This window comes from Copadichromis virginalis, linkage group LG23 (assembly GCF_057382275.1).
Source record: "Copadichromis virginalis isolate Kocher_CV1m ecotype Utaka linkage group LG23, C_Virginalis_male_GT1.1, whole genome shotgun sequence".
NCBI classification, from domain to species: Eukaryota; Metazoa; Chordata; class Actinopteri; order Cichliformes; family Cichlidae; genus Copadichromis; species Copadichromis virginalis.
The window spans coordinates 4366330-4390190 of NC_140639.1; the positions used below are offsets into that span (position 1 = coordinate 4366330).

General features: G+C 41.9%; 5 protein-coding genes across 9 annotated transcripts in view; 2 read left to right on the forward strand and 3 right to left on the reverse strand.

Moving 5' to 3' along the window:
- ap3d1 (adaptor related protein complex 3 subunit delta 1) overlaps positions 1 to 4564 on the reverse strand; it is a 28297-nt gene extending 23733 nt beyond the window's left edge. For 4 of the 5 annotated variants that reach the window (XM_085447594.1, XM_085447591.1, XM_085447592.1 and 1 more), the window contains exons 1-2: positions 4215 to 4563; positions 801 to 896 (exon numbers count right to left, since the gene is read on the reverse strand). In XM_085447594.1, coding sequence (XP_085303720.1) covers positions 801 to 896; positions 4215 to 4310 — 192 coding nt within the window. In that variant the 5' untranslated portion in view covers positions 4311 to 4563. Of the gene's footprint in view, positions 1 to 800; positions 897 to 4214 lie in introns of all 5 variants that reach the window. The other variant, XM_085447589.1, reaches the window with a different exon arrangement.
- Positions 4565 to 4821: 257 nt separating this feature from the next.
- Positions 4822 to 14823, reverse strand: hdgfl2 (HDGF like 2). The gene is made up of 17 exons (XM_085447422.1): positions 14758 to 14823; positions 14180 to 14272; positions 13483 to 13559; positions 12834 to 12975; positions 12279 to 12488; positions 11702 to 11824; positions 10725 to 10793; positions 10441 to 10621; positions 10201 to 10285; positions 9778 to 10075; positions 9566 to 9699; positions 9396 to 9463; positions 9199 to 9269; positions 9002 to 9103; positions 7103 to 7262; positions 6876 to 6993; positions 4822 to 5947 (listed from the first exon to the last, which is right to left on the reverse strand). Exons 2-17 carry the CDS (start codon positions 14249 to 14251, stop codon positions 5848 to 5850), a joined length of 2010 nt encoding a protein of 669 aa, XP_085303548.1. The 5' UTR covers positions 14252 to 14272; positions 14758 to 14823; the 3' UTR covers positions 4822 to 5847.
- Positions 14824 to 15526: 703 nt separating this feature from the next.
- fh (fumarate hydratase) lies at positions 15527 to 17680 on the forward strand. The gene has a single exon (XM_085447423.1). It carries the CDS (start codon positions 15622 to 15624, stop codon positions 17119 to 17121), a length of 1500 nt encoding a protein of 499 aa, XP_085303549.1. The 5' UTR covers positions 15527 to 15621; the 3' UTR covers positions 17122 to 17680.
- An 81-nt stretch (positions 17681 to 17761) lies between these two features.
- fam32a (family with sequence similarity 32 member A) lies at positions 17762 to 20524 on the reverse strand. Its single transcript, XM_085447426.1, has 4 exons — positions 20392 to 20524; positions 18915 to 19059; positions 18071 to 18124; positions 17762 to 17944 (listed from the first exon to the last, which is right to left on the reverse strand). Exons 1-4 carry the CDS (start codon positions 20463 to 20465, stop codon positions 17876 to 17878), a joined length of 342 nt encoding a protein of 113 aa, XP_085303552.1. The 5' UTR covers positions 20466 to 20524; the 3' UTR covers positions 17762 to 17875.
- A 98-nt stretch (positions 20525 to 20622) lies between these two features.
- Positions 20623 to 23764, forward strand: mrpl54 (mitochondrial ribosomal protein L54). Its single transcript, XM_085447424.1, has 3 exons — positions 20623 to 20852; positions 21041 to 21197; positions 23204 to 23764. The coding sequence occupies exons 1-3, from the start codon at positions 20726 to 20728 to the stop codon at positions 23334 to 23336; spliced, it is 417 nt and encodes a 138-aa protein (XP_085303550.1). The 5' UTR covers positions 20623 to 20725; the 3' UTR covers positions 23337 to 23764.
- The last annotated feature ends 97 nt before the right edge of the window (positions 23765 to 23861 follow it).

Sequence of the window (23861 nt, forward strand, 5' to 3'; positions counted from 1 at the left end):
GAATAATTGATTTGGGCTGAAAGCTCTCAAAGTGAATACTGATGCCGGCCACAACAAGACATCTAAATCTAAATGTGTACCTTGACTATAAATAGACAGAGCAATTTCATTTCAACGGGAATTGGACAATGTTCTCAGTAAGTGTCACTTGCTCGACGTTTGGCTGTGAAGTGACTAATCTTAACAAAAACAAGAAACACACACACAGCCTTGAATGTGTTTTTGTAAAAATGCACTACTTTACTTTGCGAAATAGTAGCACTTCCATTTGATCTGATGAAAGTATAAGAGGAAATAAGGCTTTATTTGACTCAGCTTGTTTCTGTTTGGGTAGAAAAGATACTAACCACAGATTTTTGTGTGGTTTTCATCTACAGTGTCACAGCAAGTCGCAATTTTCCATTGTGTGCATGTCAACAAAATATGTCACAATATGCTAGTGGAGCTGATTTAGGACAGATGAAGGATTCATTTGTGAATTAAAATATATGCCAAGTATTCTTGCACTACAACTAAGTAGTTGTTATAAACAGAGTCTCCTCTTTTTATTGTGTTTTTTCGTTTTTTCCTTTGTTAATTTTAGGTGTGCTGTAAAGAAAAGTACAACAGCATAACTTGCTACTAAGCTACAGCACAACGAAGCCACATGGTGGGCTTATGTTGACAGGTGTATACAATAGCTCATGTGTGTGTGTGTGTGTGTGTGTGTGTGTGTGTGTGTGTGTGTGTGTGTGTGTGTGTGTGAGAGAGTAGATTTGACAGACAAAGTCGGTGAATCCGTGGCGGGTGAGAGGTCTTACGTAGGTGAGCTTGCACACAGCATTGGCTTTGACAGCGATGTTGTCCTGCTTGAGCTCCTGTTTGATCTCATCGATGCATGTGGAGATGTACTTGGCCTGGGGGCAGACAAAGGAGAGGGCAAACAACAGACACCAGATCAGATTAGGTGGACTGATATCTGGAGAGGGAGGCTGCGAGCAGGCTGGAAAATTCTGATCTTTCTGCTGTCGCTTTCCAAGACACTAACCAAGAACTGAATGAGTGTTTTTCCCAAGTTTAACTGCTTCTTTCTTTCTACCACTAACCTACAAGATTATCACATGTGGCTTGATGTATGTAGGTATTTACAGGGCCAGGTATAAATATATTTTGATAAACAGTTCTGAAAATACATTCATCTCGTGCACAAAGCTCACACTCAAACTTGTGATGAATAGAGAGTTACCATTAATTTGGGACATCACACAGCAAATTAAACCCTTACACTGGAGCTGTTTGCCGTGTGGATTTATCCGTTTTCAAATCTGCTAGATGTTTTCGGTCCACCGCCCGTACTAATGAACAATGAGGTGTGCTCAGCTCTCTCTTCCACGAAAACATTATCTCAGTTATAATGACCAACAATTAAAAGAAATTAAATTTTAAAAAAAATCCTACTCAACGTAAAAACATTAAGAAATAATAACAGCCACTTTTATATATCATTATTACTACAATTACACAGTTAAAGAGATCTTCAATTGTATTTATTATGTTGTAGGATGCTAGCATCAGTAGCACCATCATCTATATATCTGTTTATCAAAGCATCCATCCATCTATCCACTTATCTTTAAATAAATTAGTTTTTTCCCAGAAAACCATTTCTGGGAAAATGAATAACAATGAAATCTCAACTCTCATAATGACTGCTAAATCACATCAGTTCTCCTAAAATACTGGGAGCACATTTCATTCAACGGTGCAGAACAAACTGAGGTCAATTTTTTTTTAACCATTATAGAAAGGACCAACCTTGCTAAACAAACACATACAGCTCTGTAGTGTGTGAGAGTGTGCTGGTCATGTGTGCTGGTCATGAGACAGCACAGTGACAGGAGGTGGTGTTAGAGGGGGGGGGGACACTACGCTCTGCTACTCCCGCTCCTGGAGAAATTGTAGCGATCAAGAGTGAAGGCCTGAACACACCATCAGCAAACAGACATACACATATACAGAGTGCTTCTCCATCACAATCTTCTTCAGTTATCCATCCAGAACCAATTTAAATAACTGAAATAGTTGACATAAGGCCAACACAGACAACCTTCCTGCCAGTAACACATACTGGGGTGGAGATATATTTGAAGGCGTGCACGCTCCAAGAAACGAATGACTGGGCTTAGATGAAACTAACTAGTGCTATATTCTTTTTAAAATCTGATCACTATCACAAAGGCGAGTAAAATTCATACTTCCAATCCTCACACCTTAATTCAATACAGATGCTGTTCCAAAGACGTGGGAGAGACAGTGAATGAATGAACTATGCAGAAACTTTGCACAAACTCTGCACACATGTGTAAAACAAACAGAGAAACTGTGGGATATTCGGCACACACTTCAGAGTACACACAGAGGCGTATTAATATTTTAGCAGACTGCCCACTGTTGACTGGGTAACCACCACCTTATCTAGGCTGCCTGGGTTGGGTTTCCACTGGTGAACAGCTCAGACTATACAGCGAAGCAAGAGATCAAACGCTAACGTCCTGGAACGACAAAACTGACCCACATGCTTGTTTTTCCATTTCCAAAAACTCAAATATAGACACAGACAGCATTTGTGTCTTAATACAAGTAATATAATGTAAAAGTAAAGCATCTATAAAGCCGGTTTAGTGCTTCTAGCTGAACAATACTGAGAAGAAATCAAATCTCAAAGTAGTCTTGAGGTCAGACGTGCCACCTTGACATTTGGCATCTTCCCTACAGCAACGATGTAGGTGCGCGCACACAGCAGTACAGCTTGAAGCAATCAGGGATCGTGCTTCACAGTAAAAGCTACTTTCAACTGCTCCATTGTTCAAAAGGGTTTGCTGTGCATGTTTGATTTGGCAGATTTTAGGTGAATAGTTCACCTAATAACGGAGCCAAAGTCAATGTAGTTTTTAAGGAAGTTAAACAAAACCCCCAAACATATATAGTGTGTAACAAACATATATGATATGGTATATATGGTATGGTATGATATACTGTATTCTGGCCAGAATGTATATGGTATGTTAGAGTTATAGATAAAATAGGGATATGATGTGCTTATTGTTTGTTTATGAATTTTACAAACTAGTTAAAAAGTTAAGAAAAGATCTGGCTGCTGGACCCAGGATGGCAGCCTTCCCATGCACTGGTGGAAACTTGGACAGGCTGACATTCATAAATATGCTGCAGACAGTCCTGAGAGTATTGTAAACAACAGAATTGGAGCATTTTGCTCGACAAACTGTGTGATGACTATTTCCGAATTACTCCAAGCATCTTGTCTGAGACGGGCCAATATCAGTATCTGGCTCTACTTCATACCCACCCTGCCTTACTACCTGACATAGCATTTCACAGCATCAATATGTTTAGATGCAGCCAACGCAGAGCTTATAGGAGAGATAGGATGATGTGACAGATGTTAACAGATGGCTAACCCCCACACACACCCTCTGACTGCCCCTTCAAAGCAAGATGCTTTGATGAGCCTGTCATCACCCACAGCTCTGTGGCAGGGATGAGGAGCCGTTTCACGGCACATGTTGGATGACTCATTTCGAGATTATATAAAGGCTCAGATTTAATCTGCGAATCCAGAATAGTTACAACTAGAATTTTTAAGCCAACCCTCGAAACATTAGGCCTCTCTTCACCAACTCATCACAGCATTCATTCAGAGGCCAAGTGGCTGCAAAGTCAACTCAAATAAGTGACTGCATATACTTCTCACCAAACGGGCCTGACAGTAAAAAGCCTTTAGCTCACAATATAAATGACAAGAGCCTAAATATCTGCATATCTGGTGTGCTCTCGGTGAGTAATCTACTGGTAAACTTTAATGATCTAGCGAGATGCTTCCTCTAACTGCCTGTTAGCTAGACTAGCTAGCTGTCAGTAACGTTGGCAGCATTTTTCTATTAAAACCCGAGAAGTTGTGTTTCTACCGACTCAGTAACAGGTCGCAACCAATAACATGTTAGTAAGCAAAGGACAGTTTACCACCCAGCCAGCAAGGCAGCGGCGTTAGCCGCTGACGATAACGCTAGCTTTCCAGCCTACCTAACGTTAACTTACCCAGCGCTAGCCCGCTGGTCAGCTATAACGGTAACGGCACAGTGTGTGTGCTGGACTTATAAAAACGTTAATGAACGTAAAGCTTAAAACACCCCGGTGTCACGGTTTGCTCGTTTTACCTCATCTTCCTTGTGATTCCTGATGCCACGTACTAAATCCTGGAGATTTTTATCGAACATCCGATCGATGCTCCCTTTGACAATCTTCAAAGCCATGACTGTCTGCGACTTTGTACCGCTTCTGTCCTGCGGGGCCGAGCGCCTTGCAGAGATCTAGGGGGTGCCGACCGACGCGCTACACCGTGTCTCATCCACCCGGGTGCCGTGATGTGCTGCGGGGTCCGCTGCTGTTTACTGAGCCCGGGCAGATGAAGTTGAGGCCAGACGGGGCCGTCCTGTGCTGTGCAGAGACGCTGGCAGTGGATCGGTGTAGGAAATGGCTGACAAAATGGCGTCTAAAGTCAGCTGACTTGGAGCATTATGCGAGATTCTCATGTGGGAATCAGTTGAGTTAAAGGGCTCGTCCTCCCCACCCACCCCGTCCTCCCCACTTAGCGTCTGTTGTGAGCCAGAAGGTTTATTCTCTTAATCCTAAAAAAGTTAAACAACTCCACTGATATTTTAACCACTTATCAGAACACAGTCAGTGTAGCATGTGAGAATAATGACTCACTAACGACTGTCAATGTGGCAGGTCAAAACACCAAAAAATGTAGTAGAACCAAAACCATGCTGATATTTTTATTCAAGTCTAGTGATAGAAATACTTTACCAATTTACATAGCACTAAAAACACCGGCTGTATGCACATGACAGAAAAAAAACATGTCAAAAAAAAGGCTGCAGCTACATGAGATCTCATTAGCTTTTAAGGGCAGTTTTTGTTTTTAATGTGTGCGTTATTCCATTTATTAAGCAGACACTAGGGGAGAGGAGAGTACAAGGTGTTTAACTCCACATAGATTATTATTTTTAGACAAAACTGTATCTATCTGAAAACGAGGCTATAAAAACAGTAGGTGGACCTCAACCAGAAAACAGTTTTAAGTGACTCTTTACATTTCAGACTGGATTCACTGGGTCAAGACCAGAGAATTAAAAAAAATACTTAACATAAAAGACAAGTAGCATTTTACCCCTCCCACTATGGCAAACACACAGATAGGAGGCCTTTGTGATGTTTTGCAGGCTTTATAAAAAAAAGAAAAAGAAAGAAGCCAACAGATGTAAGAGCTACACACACACATACACACAAAAAAGCATAACTCATTTCTTCCCATTTTCTTCATCAGATTCAGTTTCATCTCATATTACCCCGCTCTATATAGAAGAGCTAAAAATGTAATCATTTGACATACACACAGTATGAAAGACCAAAGTTCAGATTTTAGAAAGAAGAAAGCAGCCAGGAGCTGGCGGGAGTTTGGAGTGAGGATCCAGGACGGCCAGAGTGTCGTAGAAAAGAAAAAGTACATCTCGGAAACCAACGAGTGTTGCGTGGTGCCGTTATCTAGCTCACTAATAAGCATGTCGTTTCTGATGTGATGAACAAATGGACTAAAAATGGGCCTTTTCTGGTTTGGTATGGTTAGAGTACAAAAATGTCTAAAACATGAACAATGAAGTAACAGATAAGGTAGGAAATGCTGGGTGTGTGTTGCAATGTTGTTGGGCCAGCAGCACTGCGTCATGTTAAACAGAGGCCACCATCTTTTAGCACTTGGTCCACTGCAGTGGTCGGTGAGGGATGCTTTCAGCTCTCGGCGGCAGGTTGTTCCGTCTCCGCAGAGATCGAGTTGTCCTCTTCTTCGTACGTGTGCGTTTGCTGTTCGGCCGAGCTGTCCGGGCTTCGCCTGAAGAGGATCGCAGAGTCGTAACAATACACGTAAAACAAGATTACGCCCGATAATGTTTATTTAGTAAATATCACGCATCCAACAATGCAGGCGCCTCTTTAGGAGTTTTCCTACACATAACCTGACGGCACCATAAGACCTCTTACCGAAGGTGTCTTTAAATACTTTGTGTAGCGTGCTTTTCAAAAACCTTTCATACAATTTAATTTATTTTATATAGCAGACACATAGTGAACGAGTGAGTGGGTTTCATGTGTGTCCAACCAAATGTATCGAGTTTTATTGTTAGACGTTGCCTGACACATGTTTATGGTAAATGGCCTGTATTTATATAGCGCTTTACTAGTCCCTAAGGACCCCAAAGCGCTTTACATATCCAGTCATCCACCCATTCACACACTGGTGATGGCAAGCTACATTGTAGCCACAGCTACCCTGGGGCGCACTGACAGAGGCGAGGCTGCCGGACACTGGCGCCACCGGGCCCTCTGACCACCACCAGTAGGCAACGGGTGAAGTGTCTTGCCCAAGGACACAACGACCGAGACTGTCCAAGCTGGGGCTCGAACCGGCAACCTTCCGATTACAAGGCGAACTCCCAACTCTTGAGCCACGATGTTTATCTTCCCTTATTTGTCTTTCTAGGCTCTGATTATTCTGACATATTCTTATTTATTTATAAACTGTTTGTCCTGTATGAGATATAGTTCTGATTGGATATTATTCCCATTGGTTGTGGTCCTGTGACCAATCACAGGCAATTTAAGATGGTACCCCCCTCCCTATGTTTAATTGTCTAACGAAGAGCAGGCATGCTTGAAAACATCATACATGACATCATCCGATTATAGCAAAAATGTGTCTCGTTTGCTAATGTGACCCAAGCTCGCATCCTGTCACAGGTGGGTTTACGTGTGACGCTCACCTGTTTGGACTTGAAGCCGTATCAACGTTGTTCTCGTCTTGTATGGGTGACTTTGGCTTTTCCTCTCCCTCTGTGTCATTTTTTTTCTGCTCTGATTCCCCATTCACAGGTGTGGAGTCTGCTCACGGCAAAATCAGATTTAAATAAGCGAGCAGACAAACCCAAAGAAAGTGCACTAGAAAACAGTAGAATCCAGATTTTAGTAAATCCAAAACGAGTGCTTTTACCTGTGTTTTCTGTCTCTTTCTCCTCATCATTCTCTGGCTCCTTGTTCTCAGTTTTAGGTTTGGCTGCCACCTCCGCCTTGCCCACAAAACGCAGTTTTAACTTGTTGTAGACGTCGCTAGCTTTTTCCATGACTGCAGTGCTGGCTTTATACCGCCGGATCTAAAATGAACACAAACATGTCAAATAAGTCCGGTAACATTTTTTATATGAATTTGTTCAAATAAAAAACACGTAGATTGCTAAACATACGCTTGCTGAACATTTTATTAGGTACATCTGTTCAACTGCTCATTAAAGCAAATATCTAAATCAGCCAATCGCATGGTAGCAACTCGGCGCATTTAGGCATGCAGACACGGTCAAGATGACCTGCTGAAGTTCAAACTGAGCATCAGAAGAAGGCACTTAAGTGACTTTAGTTTTTTTAATTGTTACTGTATGGAGGGCATCTACTAGCGGCAAGATTTAGGAAAATCAGTACAAGTATTCCAACAAAAATAGTAAACCTTTTGAAAGCAGTTGACTCTCAGTCTGGTAGATGTCCAAAGTCTCAATAAACATGACCATTAAACCCTGATGAGGCTTTAATGGTCTAACAAAAACTAACAAAGACTAAACATAAGGATATTTTCTCTGTTTTCCAAATTCTCAATAATTTCAGTTTTAATCTTTCCAAAAATCCAGTTTTTATTTTTAACTACAATGTTTTTCCCCATATACAGTTTCTCCATATTTAGTACAGTTTTAGTTAACTATTGTAACTTTGGGTACTGAATGAATTTGCCCAAGTATTTCAGAAACTGCTGATCCTACACATCTATCTCTATGGTTTACAGAGAAAACACACAATATGGCTGCTGAACATGCTGTACCCATCTTCTGAGTTCACAGTCATCAAAAGTCACCACATTTCAATCCATTTGAGCACATCTGCTGAGGATTTGCATTACAGATGTGCAGCAACTGTGTGATGCCATCGTGTGCTGCACCTTCAAGTTCAAGTTCAAATTTTATTCGCCACATGCAGGTTGCCCTGCAGTGAAATGAACCCGACCTTGTCATATCCATAGCAACAACTTCACCAATTTCCACTTGAGCTGTGACTTAACCAATTAACCTATTAACCAATACCAACCTGTTATACGTCAGCTGGTTTACCCGTGAAGGTGTGATTGGTTCATTTGAAAACATTTTTCCCTTTTTTCTGTTTCCTGTACTTTATTTAAACACAAATTTGTTTCTATGTTATTATGACCCTGATGAAAGCCACAAGCCGAAACACGCTGGTCAGTTAATAAAGTTGTTCCTCTTTACCTTTAAGTGTTGCTGGAGTTCCTGCCTTGTTGTATCTATGCCATGTAGAAGTAAGGCGGTTTAGAAAGCAGAAGAGTATCCAGCACTGTCATAGCAAGTTGTAACTAACAAAGTTGCCAATGAGTCTCCCAAAAAAGACTCCTGCCTTTCCTTTTATTATTTCCCTGTCATGTACATACTTTTACAGAGATGGATACACATGAACAATTGATCAAACTTCAAACAATTGATGTCAGCATGTGTGTAAGTAATCCCTACGAGCCAAAGCTTCACACTGCTTAAAGTTAGCCAATCAAATATTTAAAAACTGGCTTAAAGGCAGAGGAACCAAAATGCCCTGTTTTGGACAGACTGCATCAAAGCCCAGTGTCAAATAAATAAGTATTATTGTGAACGGTGACTTATGCAAAGTTACTCTACAAGTGTTTAAGAATAAAAACACAAGGGCAAAACAGTTACTGCTCAACCAACCTTGTGTTGCGTTTTGACTACTTGAGTAAATTTTAGCACAGGTTTTCCAGCTTAAACACCAAAAGGAGCTGTGGACCTAGAAAGAACAGTGGAGCAATACAAAACAAATTCACCTTTTTTAGTGTGGCAATAACTTCAGCGTTCTTATGTAGGATCTGGCTGGTGACAGGAACAGCCTCGAGCTCTTCCAGTGCTTGTAGACATCGCTCTATGTCCTGAAAACCACACAAACCAAATTTTCACGCCAGAATAAAAAGAAACCCAAAACATTTATGTGACCATATTAATCATCGTCTTAAGCGTTACGTACTGGGTTGTCCACTTTAAGTGCAAACTTTATATCTGTATGAAGCTTCTGTAGCCTTTCTCCAGGTGACGGCTCTGCAAATAAACACACAAAGTACTAAATTATATCTTTATCCGTTCTTGATAATGAAAACTGAACTTGTCTCTCTCTCTTATATAAATGACACTGCATGTTTTCAGCCAACAGCGTGAGTCACTGACCCTTTTTCTTCTCCACCTTCTTCTCCGGCAGCTTCTCTGGTTTGCGTTTCAGCTTTTCAGGCTTGGACCTAAGACAGAGAGGAAACTCTGTGATCCGTGTACATTAATGTTTGATCACCACCTCCTGATGAGCTGTGCATGCAGTAGTCTGTTCCCCATTGAGCACTCACCTCGCTCTGGACCTCTCCTCTGACCGTCTGGCTTTCTTCTCTTTCAGCTCTCTCTCTTTTCGTTCTTTCCTCTCCTTTTCTTTCTTTATTTTTGCTTTCTTCTGGTTGTCTAGCTTCTTGGGTGGCTTCTTTACCTTTTGATGGGAAAGTATCACGTATAATCCCATTTCTTTAACAAAAGCAAAAACATTACTCTATGTTAACAGACGTACCTCAGCTGGTGGGGGAGAATCAGAGTCTGAGGGCGCAGGGATAGGTGGTGGGGGGGGTTTCTTGGACTTCTTCAACGGGTGATCGTCTATACCTTCATCTGAGCTACTGCTGCTGTCACTGTCACTCTCTTTTTTAGCCTTATCTTTGTCTTTTTTCTTCTTCTCCTCCTCCTCTTTCTCTCGCTCACGTAGCCGGCGGAGCTCTTCAGCTTCCTCCTTTTTTCGCCGCTCCTCCAGCTCTCTTCTGCGTTCTTCATCTCGTTTCTTCCATTCACTGATGCGGTCGGGTTCACTATCACTGCGAGAGGTGGGAGGGCAAGGCAACCTTAATTATGCCAAGCTAATGTATGGAGTAGAATTTCTCTTACTGTATTAACCTGTGGTGCATAAATCGTTAAGAAGGAATCCTGGGAGCAGCCTGACCTTTCGCTGTCGGAGGACGATGAAGGCGCTCGTTTTGCCGGCGCAGGTTTGGGTTTACGTGCTCGAGGCTTTGGCGCCGGCTTCTCTGTGAATCAGAAAGACACGAGCACAGACTTTGAAAAACTCTGCACTAACTCACGAGCAAAGAATTGCTTCTAAACATCCTTCTAAACATCTATCTGCATCGCTACGATTGTAGATGAAACTGTAGTAAATAAAAGAGCAAAACTAAACTCGCACCTTTCTTGCGAGCCTGTGGGCCCTTCCGCGGGGGAGGATCTGATTCCGATTCAGACTTTGAGCCAGACTGGGATTCTGAACCAGACAGAGCCGGTCGAGGCTTCTCGTCCTCCGAGTCGCTGTCTGCTACTTTCTTCTCCGATGCCGATCCAGAGTCTGAATCAGAGTCGGACGAAGCCTTCTGCAAGGTCACAGAGAAAAAGTAACGAAAGCTGGAAACGCAAAGAGAAGACACCGAGTTTTGTGACAGGTAATTCTTTCTGTGACGGGGCCTTCTGGTTCACCTTTTTCTTCCCTCTGCCTCCTGCTTTCTTCACACCTCGTCCACCAGATTTCTTCTCTGGAGTAAAATCCTGTTGAAGAAAAACAAACATCAAATGATTTGCAGCTGAGACGTTATAAGAGAGACACGAAAGAAATACACAACAGCGGTTTGTCTCCTCCCTGCCCCGAAAAGGCCAATCAAAAGCCATATTGGAAAATGGGAAGAAAATTGGGAAATTAATTGATATAAAGCTGTAATTTACTGCACCTTGCACCTAAAAAAAAAAAGCTTTAAAACCTTACTTTGAGGCAAAACCCACCAAACTCTGACTGGTCGTTCTGTATGTGCAGTTTTTATGCCACCATGACCAAAGAAATTAATTTCATCCATCCATTTGCTTCCGCTTATCCTTTCAAGGGTCGCGGGGGGCGCTGGAGCCTATCCCAGCTGTCATAGGGCGAGAGGCGGGGTACACCCTGGACAGGTCGCCAGTCCGTCGCAGGGCCAACACACAGGGACAGACAACCATTCACACTCACATTCACACCTAGTGGCAATTTGGATTATCCAATTAACCTATCCCCACAAGCTGCATGTCTTTGGATGGTGGGAGGAAGCCGGAGTACCCGGAGGGAACCCACGCAAACACGGGGAGAACATGCAAACTCCACACAGAAAGACCCCGGCCTGATGGTGGAATTGAACTCAGGACCTTCTTGCTGTGCAGCAACAGTGCTAACCAGCTTCCTCCCACCATCCAAAGACCCGTGAATGCACCGTGAATTAATTTCATTTCATTTGTAAATAGCGACTACAGAGGTGCTACCAAGTTGGCAGCTGAGTGGTGAGACTTGTGTCAGGAAGGGCATCCAACATAAATAAATCTACCAAATCAAACACGCAGCTATAGCAACCCATTTGCGAATGAGAGGCAACCAAAAGTGGCTTTGAGCATCAGACTCCTCCACAATCACGCGCGTACGCACATGTTATTACCTGATCACTGTTTTTCCCAGAGTCAGACTCCGAAGGTGTGGGTTCTGATTCAGAAGGAGATCCACTCTCTTCTTCATCTCGGTCGCTCGATGAGCCTCGTGCCTTTTTTGGAGGAGGAGGCCGCTGAAACAAAAAAAAAAAAAAGTACTTGTGAGAAAACAGAAAATTTGAACAGTTATAGGTCACTTGAGATATAAAAATAATCTCACTGCTCAAATATTCAAGTCATGCAGACAAATCCCTTAATTTCTGGCTCATTTAGCTTTCGTCACTGCTGCGACAACATCGGCTATAAAAAAAAAAAGCCACCAGAAAATGTGTGCTCTTCTTTCAACTCTTCAAATTCTCGGTAACTATTCATGAATGACAAATTGTTACAGTAACTTGGCTGCTGCTGATGGTAGTTGGTCACGTATGGTGCCAGAAAAACCTTCTTTGTGGCCCAAACTGTGACCAAGGAAACCATTTATTTTAATCAAGCTCAACATCAAAAACAACAGGAGTGAATCTTAAATCAAATCACTGGACAAGTTGTAATGACACACATCCACTAACAATATAATCCTCGTATAATTACCTTAGGAGCCTGTGGCTTTCGCTTCATTCCTCCTCCTCCTCCGCCCCCTCCTCCTCCTCCGCCCCCCCTTCCTCTGTCTTCACTCCCAGAATCTGAATCAACCTCACTTCCTGTGTGTGCTTTCCGAGGAACCGGGGCATCCTCCTCATCGTCCTCCTCGTCGCTTCCTCCTCCTGCATTTTCAGCCTCGCTGTCAGATGAGCTAGCTGGCTGCAGACAAAACACAATAAAATATAATAATGAAAAATATCTGAACAGGGCGACAAAAAGGGGAGAAGCAGCAAAGATACTGGTGAAGAACAGTAGCTGCTTTGGTGAAGGTCACACAGGCCACAGTCTCTCCAAGTCTGAACAAGGAATTTTTCATGAGAAGGAAAAGTAGATTCATTTGAATCAAACCAGTCGCTACCAAGTACATCCTGCAGATCCTAAATCTATGCTCACAAAAATCACCCAAATGAGGGTTATGAAAAAACAAATGCGCTTCCAGTATCTTTTACATTTCATGCTGAATTATGCCTGCTTCAGGATTTTGGGAAGATGACAGAGACTTACTACAGGTGGGGCGCTGTAGGAGGCATGTGGATTGTTCTGGATCTCCCATAAGCCTTCATTGAATCCCTTCCTTTTGTTGGGTTTCCCATATCGTTCTCTGTACTTTTCATAGGCAAAAAGGTCCTTTGGTGCGAGGAATGCTCTTTGAAAACAGAGAAAATAAAGAAAACGTGAAGCAAACTGACGGGAAACAATCTGATGTCCCAGGCTTTCAGTAATGAACAGGATGTTTATACTTGTGTTTAGGAAGGCTGGTGTTCGACTCCAGACTTTGAAGCAGATCACTGTGCCACCTAGTGACAGATTAAAATACTGCAGGTGCCATCTTGTCAAACAGATGGTGTGTCTCACCAGTTCAAATATGTCAACACATCTTGTGGAAACATACTGCGCACTAAGACTGACTCAAATTAACAGTAGTTTCACATCAAAGTAGTTATATGTGCCAACGTCACTCTACCAAAGGGGATTTTTTTTTTTAAAAACAGGTGAGCCAGAGCCTAAATTCAAAACTGGAACTACCAAATTTAACCAGAAAAAGTAAACATGGCTGATGAATTTCAGCCAATGTGCAAGTTTACAACACCTGCATCCACCCAAGATTAAACAGTTCTGCAAATACACTTAACTCTAGTCTCTGTGTACTTACGTTTCATGTGTCCCAAAGAAGAAAATGGGGATTTTATTAGGAGGTGGTTTCACTGCTCCATCAGCCACATCTTCAATCTGTTTAAAAAAAATAATCGTAATTTTTAAAAGCATGATTTTCAATGAAGAGAGCAAACAGATGACATGTCACACATTCACTTGCAGACACAGGACTGAACACACAACTGTGGCTCGAAAAGTTGTTTCTGCTCATCAGAATCCCCGTAAATGTGCCACTTCAACGGTCAGCCCCTTGGCCATTTGTGCAATTAGCAGTTAAAACAACAACAAACGCAACCTGATAGTCGTTTTATCCATTTTAATGCGCAGGGAAATATGCTCTACAATATCAGCAAGTTTTTAAAAAGGGGAGGGGGAAAAAATCCACAATTTTTTTTTTAAACGTCATCTCCATAAAAACAACGTTAGCTGGGGTGGTGAACGTCTCCGTGTAGGTTAGGCCACGAGCATCTCATGCAAATTTTGCCGCTCATACGCTGACAGTGGGCCTGTGCACACCTGCAGCCTGTCAGCCCTGCAGAAGTAAGCCTACGCTTTCTGTTTGTCTGTATCCATAAACGTAGTGGAGAACATCTACAGAGAACCTTCTACAGCGTCCCGTGCAGAGCAGCCCACCCCCTCCTCCGCCTCTCAGACTGCTGCTGCTGTTAACGTTGCTTGCTTGCTTGCTTGCTTACCCTGGCTGGCCAATGGGGGTATCCCTTCATCTTAGCAAAGACGAGGTCTCCGGGCTGGAAGTTGTGTGGCATTGTTCTTCTCTTCTGCACAGCCTGGGTTTAAAAAGGTTTAAGATACGCAGTCTTTCTGTGTCTCTCTCGGTTTGATGTTTTCAGGTCGACACGAAACCTGGAAACGGTGGTGTTAGCTACCAAGCTAACAGTATACTAACGTTACCGCGAGAAGCTGCGTGAAGCCAGACGCTACGTACTAACCGTTTCCGCTCCAGGGTGCCAAGTTACCCTTCAAAAGAAAGACTTTAAAAAACGACTCAATTAAAGAGTAAATTATCTTTTCCTTCATATAAACATTTTTTGGCCGCGATTAAACAAATTTTAGTTTTCCACCAACAAAAAAATCACGAAAATATTGTTTTTAAGAGTGTAGCTTAAATTTACACAAACTAAATACATATATGCAAAATTATACAGTTCAGTTCCACATGTTTACATACTATAGACATATACTTATGACTATTTGCATATTTCATGGTCTGTAAACGTGCAATATCCTTGAATACATACATGCATTTACATACATATGTGGGGAAGTATGTATCGCTCCATTTTCTTCTGCTTATCCAATCTCCCAGCTGTCATAGGAAGTAAGGCATGGTACATCCTGGACAGATAGACACAGAAAACTATTTACGCACACATTCAGTGTTCAGTTTAGATGCACCTCTTTGGACTGTCGAGCAAAGCCAGTGTACCAGGATAGAACATGCAAACTCAACACAGGAAAGCCCCGGATGTGTGAAATGATTTGAACTTGGGAACTTTCTGCTGTGAGATTATAGTACTAAACACTGCATCACTATTTAAACCTGTGGATATGTGTATGCGTATACATGTCAGTATATTTGGCTGTTACTGAAATTTTGTGCACCATGTAAGGGTGGTGTGGCTGCATTTTCGTTATGCTTGTATAATGACAATAAAGAGTCTTTATAATTTATGCTTTTCAAATAGTAAAACACAGAAACGCGAAGTAAGACAGACATTCTTAAAAGTAAAAATATAAGCACATCAATCCCAACAAGCTTCACACATACCCAATATCACTTATTTCACAACAAAATGTATTTAAAAGTCGTCTTCAGGTTTGATTAAACGCTCAATTTTAAATGACTGAATTATTTAAATTCTCGACTTTTATTCTTTTAAGTCAAACAGACTTCCCTGTCGCACCGGAAATAGAGTTGTGGGATGTTTGGAAAGCTTCATTAATCCGGATGAAGCTGTCTCTTCGTTTTCTCGTGATACGACAGCCACAGCGGAAATCCCGCCTTTCTTGCCTCGCGATTGGCTGACCGCCGATCAGTTTCCTGATCACCCAATGACATATCACAATGTGGAAAGCAACGTTGACCTCCCCCCGAAATCACCTCTAGTGAGAAGCCATGTTTCGGTCTTTAGGACGCGTTCAGCAGTTTAACTGCAACTTCCTGACTCTGCAGAGGCTCAGCGCTACCTCTAAACTCCACATCTGCACGTCCAGAATGGCCAGCTCGGACTACAGGATTGAACGGGACACGTTTGGGGAGCTCAAGGTTCCGGCCGACAAATACTACGGGGCCCAAACTGTCAGATCGACCATGAACTTCAAGATAGGGGGACCAAGTGAGAGAATGCCCATCCAAGTGATCAAGGCCTTTGGTGTCCTGAAGAAAGCAGCTGCTCAGGTGAACAAGGAGTACGGCCTGGATCCAAAAATAGCTGAGGCAATCGTCCAGGCTGCAGATGAGGTTTCAGCCGGTAAGCTCGATGATCATTTCCCTCTGGTGGTATGGCAGACTGGCTCTGGAACTCAGACTAACATGAATGTCAATGAGGTGATCAGCAACAGGGCTATTGAGATCCTGGGAGGGAAACTGGGCTCCAAGGATCCAGTTCACCCCAATGACCATGTCAACAAGAGTCAGAGCTCCAATGACACCTTCCCCACAGCCATGCACATTGCAGTAGCCACTGAGGTCCACCAGGTCCTGCTGCCCGGCCTGCAGACTCTGCACGACGCACTTGCTTCAAAGGCTGAAGAGTTCAAAGACATCATCAAAATTGGGCGCACACACACTCAGGACGCTGTGCCGCTCTCGCTGGGCCAGGAGTTCAGCGGTTACGTCCAGCAGGTGAAATACAGCATTGAGAGGGTGAAGGCAGCCATGCCCAGGGTGTATGAGCTGGCAGCTGGAGGCACGGCTGTAGGAACGGGACTTAACACCCGCATTGGGTTTGCTGAGAAGGTAGCCTCCACCGTTGCTTCTCTCACAGGCCTGCCGTTTGTAACCGCTCCCAACAAATTTGAAGCCCTGGCAGCTCACGACGCCCTGGTAGAGCTGAGCGGGGCTCTCAACACTGTGGCCGTCAGCATGATGAAGATCGCCAATGACGTCCGCTTCTTGGGGTCAGGACCTCGCTCAGGCCTTGGAGAGCTCATCCTACCAGAGAATGAGCCAGGAAGCAGCATCATGCCGGGCAAGGTGAACCCAACCCAGTGTGAGGCCATGACCATGGTGGCAGCCCAGGTGATGGGGAACCACGTGGCCGTCACCGTCGGAGGCAGCAACGGACACTTTGAACTCAACGTCTTCAAGCCGATGATGGTGAAGAATGTGCTGAACTCCGCACAGCTGCTCGGCGACGCCTCCGTCTCCTTCACCAACAACTGCGTGGTGGGCATCCAGGCCAACACGGAGAGGATCAACAAGCTCATGAATGAGTCCCTCATGCTGGTCACAGCGCTTAACCCACACATCGGGTACGACAAGGCGGCCACCATCGCTAAAACGGCTCACAAGAAAGGCTCGACCCTGAAGGCTGTGGCCGTGGAGCTGGGCTATCTGACCGAAGAGCAGTTCGACCAGTGGGTGAAGCCAAGTGACATGCTGGGACCAAAGTAAACTGACAACCCAAGGAAAAGGAAAAAAAACAAAACTTTTACACAAAAGAAAAGAGTATTTAAGTAAATCAGATGTGGAACTGAGTAAGCATTTTTTTTTGGATCCTGAACTTTTCATCTCTCAACAAAAAAATCTGGCATACTGTTGTATGACGCAACTTGCGTAATATCTGGCATACTGGTAGAGTTCAAAGTGCACTGTGTCATGGTCCTTTGGTATGGATGAAACAGCTGATGCAGCTCTACACACCTTTTATCTTTGTGTCTTAACAGGGAATGTTTTAAGAAGTAGCAGCAGTAAAGCGTCGTCATCAATATGACTTAATTTTGTACATGTAAACATGTAAAGTCTTTTCTTTTTTTCTTCCAGAGTCAGAATACTTTTAACTCCTCCTCAGCTTGTAGTCGATACCATTGCAGCTCGGAGTGCCATTGTGGTTGCTTCAAAACACTACATAACATTGTACCTCGTGTGTTTTGGTTTACACGATGTGTGCCATTTATGCCATGTGTCCGTTAAATGAAATGCATTTATTAAAATAAATTCAGTCTTATTTCAATTTTTTTCCTTGCTTACATGCACGCACATTAGCATGATTGGTTAAACATCTGCTGTATAAACACCAGGGATTACAACAGTATGAAGTTGAAATCAAATGAATTTTAATTGTAAACAACAAATATACATTTCAAAAAACGTGGTGCAGAAACATTTTGTACAAGTGATGAAACAAGAGTGAACATTTGCGCCGGTTTTATTTGGTCCAGCTGACTTTGGGGATGTCATAATGCTCTGTCAGGTTGTCCAGGTGACGGTTAAAATCCTGATAAACAAGAACATAATGTCACAAACTGTTTCTATTAAGAAATATGCAATTTTGATATTAAGTTTTATGTAAATGTTGTCTTAAATCTATGTCTCTGAAAGTCCGAGTTAAGGAAGCTCTTACCTCGACTCTGTGTTTGTGGGTCTTTGATGCCTTGTTCAAAATCCGCTCCATTTGCTGTTAAAAAGAAATGGAGAGAAATGTAATGCCAAACAATTTACATTAGAACTTTCATTTTACACATTCACAATCTTTAAATCTCTGCCAGAGGGGAGAAAAAAAACCCCAAAACACTTAACACAGACTACTGGATTTAGTGGGAGTAAGATTGACTGACACACACACAGTAAGAATTTATTTCAGATTACATAACAAGTCAAGGTTTGGATGCTTCTTTGTTCACAAGTGGTCACCGCAGCAGGTAGCACCAAAGTTGATTTGGCAGATTTTCACACTGGATGCCATTCCCAAAGGGATTTGGGTCTCTTTTCAGAAATGAACTGGGAATTTGCTTATTAGGCAAATGTGTATTTCAAAACTACACTAGTTTGGAATTATTGTACAGTGCTAAGCTTGTTGGCTCTCTCTTAGAGGTAATATTATCAATACCTTAGTGAAACATCATTAGCAATTGATGTTTTTCCACTGGCAGACCTGGTGCAGATTTGTTATTGAAACCCTGCTATAATTCATGATACTGACAATAAAGATGGCTTTAGGAAATATTGCCCTAAACAACAAAAGAGATTCTGAGTTTAGATAATTTACTTCAGAGAATAATAGATTTGGCTGCAGTTTTCAAGCAGCTCAAGTTTGTTTTTCAGTCCTGAAAAGGGCCAAATTTGAACCCAACCTTACAAATAATTCACTTCTCCTAAACAGAAACTTCTACAATCTATTAATACTTATGTTAGCTTTGTTTCCCCTCACAATTCAATCCCTTGAACGCTGGAGAAAAAGAACTCACCCGTTTCTCTTGCATCTTGTCAAAAGCAATCTGTGCCGGTGTCCTTTTGTCAAGATATACTTTCTTGGTTTTCACCTCCTCATCGCTTTGGCTGGTAACGACCTGCTCCATGCGATGCTTGCTCTCCTTGTTCTTCTTTTTCTTCCTAAAAATAAGAGAAACACCATTATTATTCCTCATAATTTATTACCAATTTTGTGCAAGAAAATGTACATGCAGGACAGTACTGTGCAAAGGTCTTGAGCCACTCCTCTTTTTCAAAAAATGTTTTGCCAGAAAAATTGGAAATAGCTGCAGCAATTTTTTTTAATCGAGTGCACCAATGGTGACTACTAATGTTTAACTGTGTTTGGGATAAAAAAAAACAAAACAACCATTTTTAACTTCTCTCCTGAATTCTTCCACACATGTTAACAACAATTTGTACCAAAAATTTCACATTTCACTCCATAAGACCTGGTGCCACTGATTTTGTTCCACTTCTTGAGTAATTTGATATACTTTTCCCCCTCATTTCCCTTCTTCGAGACTGGTTACTTGACAGCCACCCTTTCACTGAGTACAATTCTGATGAAGCTTCAGCAAACAGTAGATGGATCCACTGAAGGGCCATCTCTCAGGTTCTGTATCAGGTCTTTTTGGGATGTTCTTAAGGACAACACTTTCAAATACTATTCATCCACTGTAGATGAATTTTCTTTTAGGCCTCCAACTTCTTCTTTTCTATTTGCCTTATTTTTAAGGTGAGATAAAAACCTTTGAAATGCCTTCATACCACCTGGCCAACTATTTTATCAACACAACTAAAAAAACAATTACAGCAAAAAATAAAAACACAAAGAAATGAGAGGTGCCACAAGACTTGCACAGTACTGCACATACCATTCAAGTTGGGGTTTTTTTGAGTATGTTAGTCAAATACCACTAAAAACAGGTTTCATTTGAATACACAAAGATCCTGTAAGCACTTAAGGCCTGCAAAGTCCCACAACTACAGCAGTAATCATGTATTACGTAACACACATCTGTCTTTAGCGTTCAAAACCTTGTGTCTCCTGTTTTCTGAACAACTAACTAGTCAGTTGGTTTTGTGTATTTTAGATTTTAACATTTAAAAGGGATGTGTATCCAGTGTCGTGCAAAAGAAAGTATATATTAGTCGGTCGTTTTGTTTTTGCCAAGCTAGCTAGCTAGCTACCCCTTCTGTTACAGTCCATAATTCTACTATCAACAGCTCTGAGGCCACGAAGCATGCGTTTAAATGTTATTTTCATATTTGTTGGCCTCTTCAAATATTACGTAATATTACTCATATCCACACACGTTCAGTGAACAAAGAGGTTTGTTTTCCTACTAGCAAAAGGGCTAACCATAGCCTGGTACGAACACAACCACATAATTTGAAGTATTTCATCGACTTGACAGAGATGTCTTTTTCGTACATTTTCTTCTAAGCGCTGATACTACTAAGACTTACTTTTTCCCAGCAGAAATATCTCCCACACCCTTTAATTTCAGGGCACTTTTCTGGACTGTAGCGTACTCAGACATGTTCGAGAAGCTGTTTGTCGTCGTCTTCTTCTGCTTTCTGCTCTGACAGAGACGGATCAGGATCAGTGCTGCCACCTATTGGGAGGTGAAAGGAAGCGACCCAAGTATGCATGAAAATGTCCTGCGGTGTTTCTTCCCAGCCACGGGGGGTGCTGTACTCTACTTCTAACGAGGCAAATACGAGGCAGAAAGCGGAAGTTGAGGCAAAACTGAATGTCAAATTGTAGCATGGTGGAGTTCGTTTTTAAAATAAAGTAAAAATGTTACGGTACAGTTTATTACGGATAGCACCGGTAGCGCGGTGCCTCACCGGAAACAACACGTCGTTTCTGTGCAGGGTGAGCATATTAAACAGAGGACAGACATGTGGATATGCTAAGAAAGTTGGTGAGTAAAGAGGACATCTGTGTGCCAAGCTTGTTTACTTTACTGTGTGCGATTATATAAAAACAAAAAGGGGAGATGTCGATGCATGTGTCATTTAGATCGCATTAAATTTAAAATGTTGTGTGGATTTTTTTTTTCATTCCACATGAGTCTAATTTGAGTCACAAATCTCTTCCTCCATTTTTTAGCGGCCAAGGGAAAGGGTAAAGGCATGATGAAAGAGGAACTGAAAGGTCCAGAGGTGTGTAAAGACCCTGTCAGACTCACATCTCATGCAGTAGGGGTCAACATCTTCAAACAAGGGGAAGACCCCAAGCTGAAGCCTCCTGAGGAGTACCCTGAATGGTGAGAGTGCACGTTATGTTAATGTTTTATTTAATGTTTTCCCTCGTTGTGTCATCATTGTACACACATCCAGTGGAAGTTTCACCCATTTACTGAACAAATAAATGGTGTGATGTTCTGGGAAAAGTAAGTCCACATCTGGCTCCAGAAGCTGGTTGTGCCTCCTTAGCTTAAATTAATTAATAGGCATTTTTCAGAAGTTTACTGGTTTTCAAAAAAATTCCAAAACTGATATAAAACTTAGGAAACTTGTGATTCCTGAAACAAATCTGTCTGCAGGTGCGATTTCCATTTAGTCCAAATGTATAAACCTGCTCCTGAAATGACTGTGAACACCAGATCTTTATAAATATTGAAACACAAAGTGGAAGATCAGTGATTAAATTAAAAGCAGAAACACAGCTGCAGCAGTGATCGAGAGGTACAGAATGAGACATCGTGCCACTAATCAGAGCCACGGTGCGATCCTCTGAAAATGATGGCAGTGAATGGGGAACTACTTACACCAGTACCTCTCAATAAAAGACTTGCATTGCTTTATCAAGTAAAATATGAGTTCCTCTTGCAGCTCACAGACTGTGATAAGAATACATCTGTTCAGCAGTTATACCACAGTACATTTATTCTTAATAGTGAAGCACAGAGTTGGGACTATGACTATATGTCTTTATTGTATTTCGTTTTTTCTCCAGGGAACTTTTTCTAAGTTTTTCTTTGGACATTGGCTGTCCCCCCTCCCCCATTTTTTTTTGTTAAGCCACTTAACAGAGACTCATGAACCATTCAAGCATGACAAAAAGCAGCTTAGGCAAGGGATTCACTATTATATGCTGCATTTGTTCCCATGTCTTTAGCTGAATCTACAAAAAATGCCAAAGATAATACGCTGAGATGCATAAAATAGTATTTTTGGACCAACATTGGGATTCCAAAAGAGCTATTAGCTAAACTAGCTGGACCAGCTGAACATCTATAGCATATTTCAACACGCTGTGCACTGTGTCCATGAAAGTATATGAAGACACTCGACAAGTGGTTCCAGGTTCAGTGAGTGTTCACAACCATTTGTAAACTATGGGTTAGCAGCTAGCTAACAGATGAGACCTTTTATTGCATGCAATGCAATAAAAGCATATCTGGATTGAAAAATGCAGTCATGGATTGTCCTCCCTAGAGCCCATAACTCAACATTATTAAAACAGTGTGGGATCATCTTGACAGAGAATGCAACAAAAGCCAGCCAAGATCCAAAGAAGAACTTTGAATGTCCTTTAAGAAGCCCGGAGAACTATTCTTGAAGACTGTTTAAAGAAATCTAGAGAAAATAAGCCTGTATTTTTAATATACATAATATAAAATGCATTTCTACTCATAAGTCACCTCAAGCTGCTTTAAACTAAAAGATAAAGGCCTTTCAAGGTCTTTATTACAGAGGAAACCTCAACAATCAGACGATACCGTATGAGCAGCACTTGGCGAGAGCAGGAAGGAAGAACTCCCTTTAAACAGGACGAAACCAGTAGAGCCAGGTTTGAGGAGAGGCAGCCATCTAACTGTGACCAGCTAGAGAATAAAGGAAAAGAGAAGAGGAGGAAAAAAGGAGAGCTTAGCGAGATCAAGGGCAAAACATAAAATGTGTGCAGTGTTTTTAAAAATTTGAGCTTGGTGGATGTTTCGTTTTACAGCAAAAAGTCTGCAATCGGCCAGAACTTGTTAGGAGAAGCTGGCAGTTGTGTGAAATCTGTGCCATTTGTAGGTAATTTTCTTTATATTGAATTAACTTTTACATCTATTTTTAAACTCAAAGGCATCCACAGCCTTTCTACCTGCAGTGATTATGAATGCTGGCCGTTTCCAAAATATGAGTGCTTTTGGTTTTTATATTAGTTGATATTGTATCATAGACATATCGACTCACTGCTTAAGTAATCGGGGAACTTCTTTGTGAGTTGTTGTTGTAGTTGTTATATTTCACTTCTTTCTTTCTTTTCTTTTCTTTCACTCAGGTTGTTCCAGTTAAACCTGGGAGCAGCCAAAAAGCTGAACGAGCTCGAGTCGGACTCTTGGGAGTATTGGAAACGTCTGAGGAAGGAAAACATTTGGCGTTTCAACAGACTACATAAAGGGAAGAAGTTGTAGGGTTTCACTGGACTTACTGAGGGCAACAGCAGTGTTTTACACCCTGGACTGAATTACCATGACAGAAACGGACTTCTGGATCAGTCTATCCCACCTGACAGCTGAGAGACTTTTGTCTCTTCATCGCTGGTTCTGTTTGATGCAAACGTTCTCTTGTGTTAAACAAAGGTGGTGATATAACAGCGTGAACTGCAAAGGAGTCCTTCAAGAAGGCAAAAACTGAACATCATATGAACCTAATGAAGTTATTGTCTCACTTCAGACAAACTCTTCATTAAATCAAATTTGACCAGTTTTCATGAAGTCGTAGTAACAATTTTCAACATTTCTGTTGTATACTAGAACGCTCTGGAGTAGTTACTTTGTGGCAAAAAGTAGAAAAAAAGGATTTCATTGTGTTTAACTTGGATTAAATCATTTGAACATGTGTTTATGGTGTTTTGTTTTCTTTTTGCAAATCACTTTGCCTGTTTGTGAATGTGCTTTTCAGCCCAACCCCAAGTCACAGGAAAAGCTCTGGGTCGC

Excerpts from the sequence above, each read along its gene's own strand:
- hdgfl2 (XM_085447422.1), bottom strand. The coding sequence starts at position 14,251 with ATGCCACACAACTTCCAGCCCGGAGACCTCGTCTTTGCTAAGATGAAG. Across the intron at positions 12,489-12,833 it reads CCTACAGCGCCCCACCTGTA|CCAGCTAGCTCATCTGACAG; the intron begins GTAAGTCTCTGT and ends TTTTGTCTGCAG. Across the intron at positions 11,825-12,278 it reads GAAAGCCACAGGCTCCTAAG|CGGCCTCCTCCTCCAAAAAA; the intron begins GTAATTATACGA and ends TTTTTGTTTCAG.
- fh (XM_085447423.1), top strand. The coding sequence starts at position 15,622 with ATGTTTCGGTCTTTAGGACGCGTTCAGCAGTTTAACTGCAACTTCCTG.
- fam32a (XM_085447426.1), bottom strand. The coding sequence starts at position 20,465 with ATGTCTGAGTACGCTACAGTCCAGAAAAGTGCCCTGAAATTAAAGGGT. Across the intron at positions 19,060-20,391 it reads GATATTTCTGCTGGGAAAAA|GAAGAAAAAGAAGAACAAGG; the intron begins GTAAGTCTTAGT and ends TCTTATTTTTAG. Across the intron at positions 17,945-18,070 it reads CCCACAAACACAGAGTCGAG|GATTTTAACCGTCACCTGGA; the intron begins GTAAGAGCTTCC and ends CTTGTTTATCAG.
- mrpl54 (XM_085447424.1), top strand. The coding sequence starts at position 20,726 with ATGTTACGGTACAGTTTATTACGGATAGCACCGGTAGCGCGGTGCCTC. Across the intron at positions 20,853-21,040 it reads TGGATATGCTAAGAAAGTTG|CGGCCAAGGGAAAGGGTAAA; the intron begins GTGAGTAAAGAG and ends TCCATTTTTTAG. Across the intron at positions 21,198-23,203 it reads CCTGAGGAGTACCCTGAATG|GTTGTTCCAGTTAAACCTGG; the intron begins GTGAGAGTGCAC and ends TCTTTCACTCAG.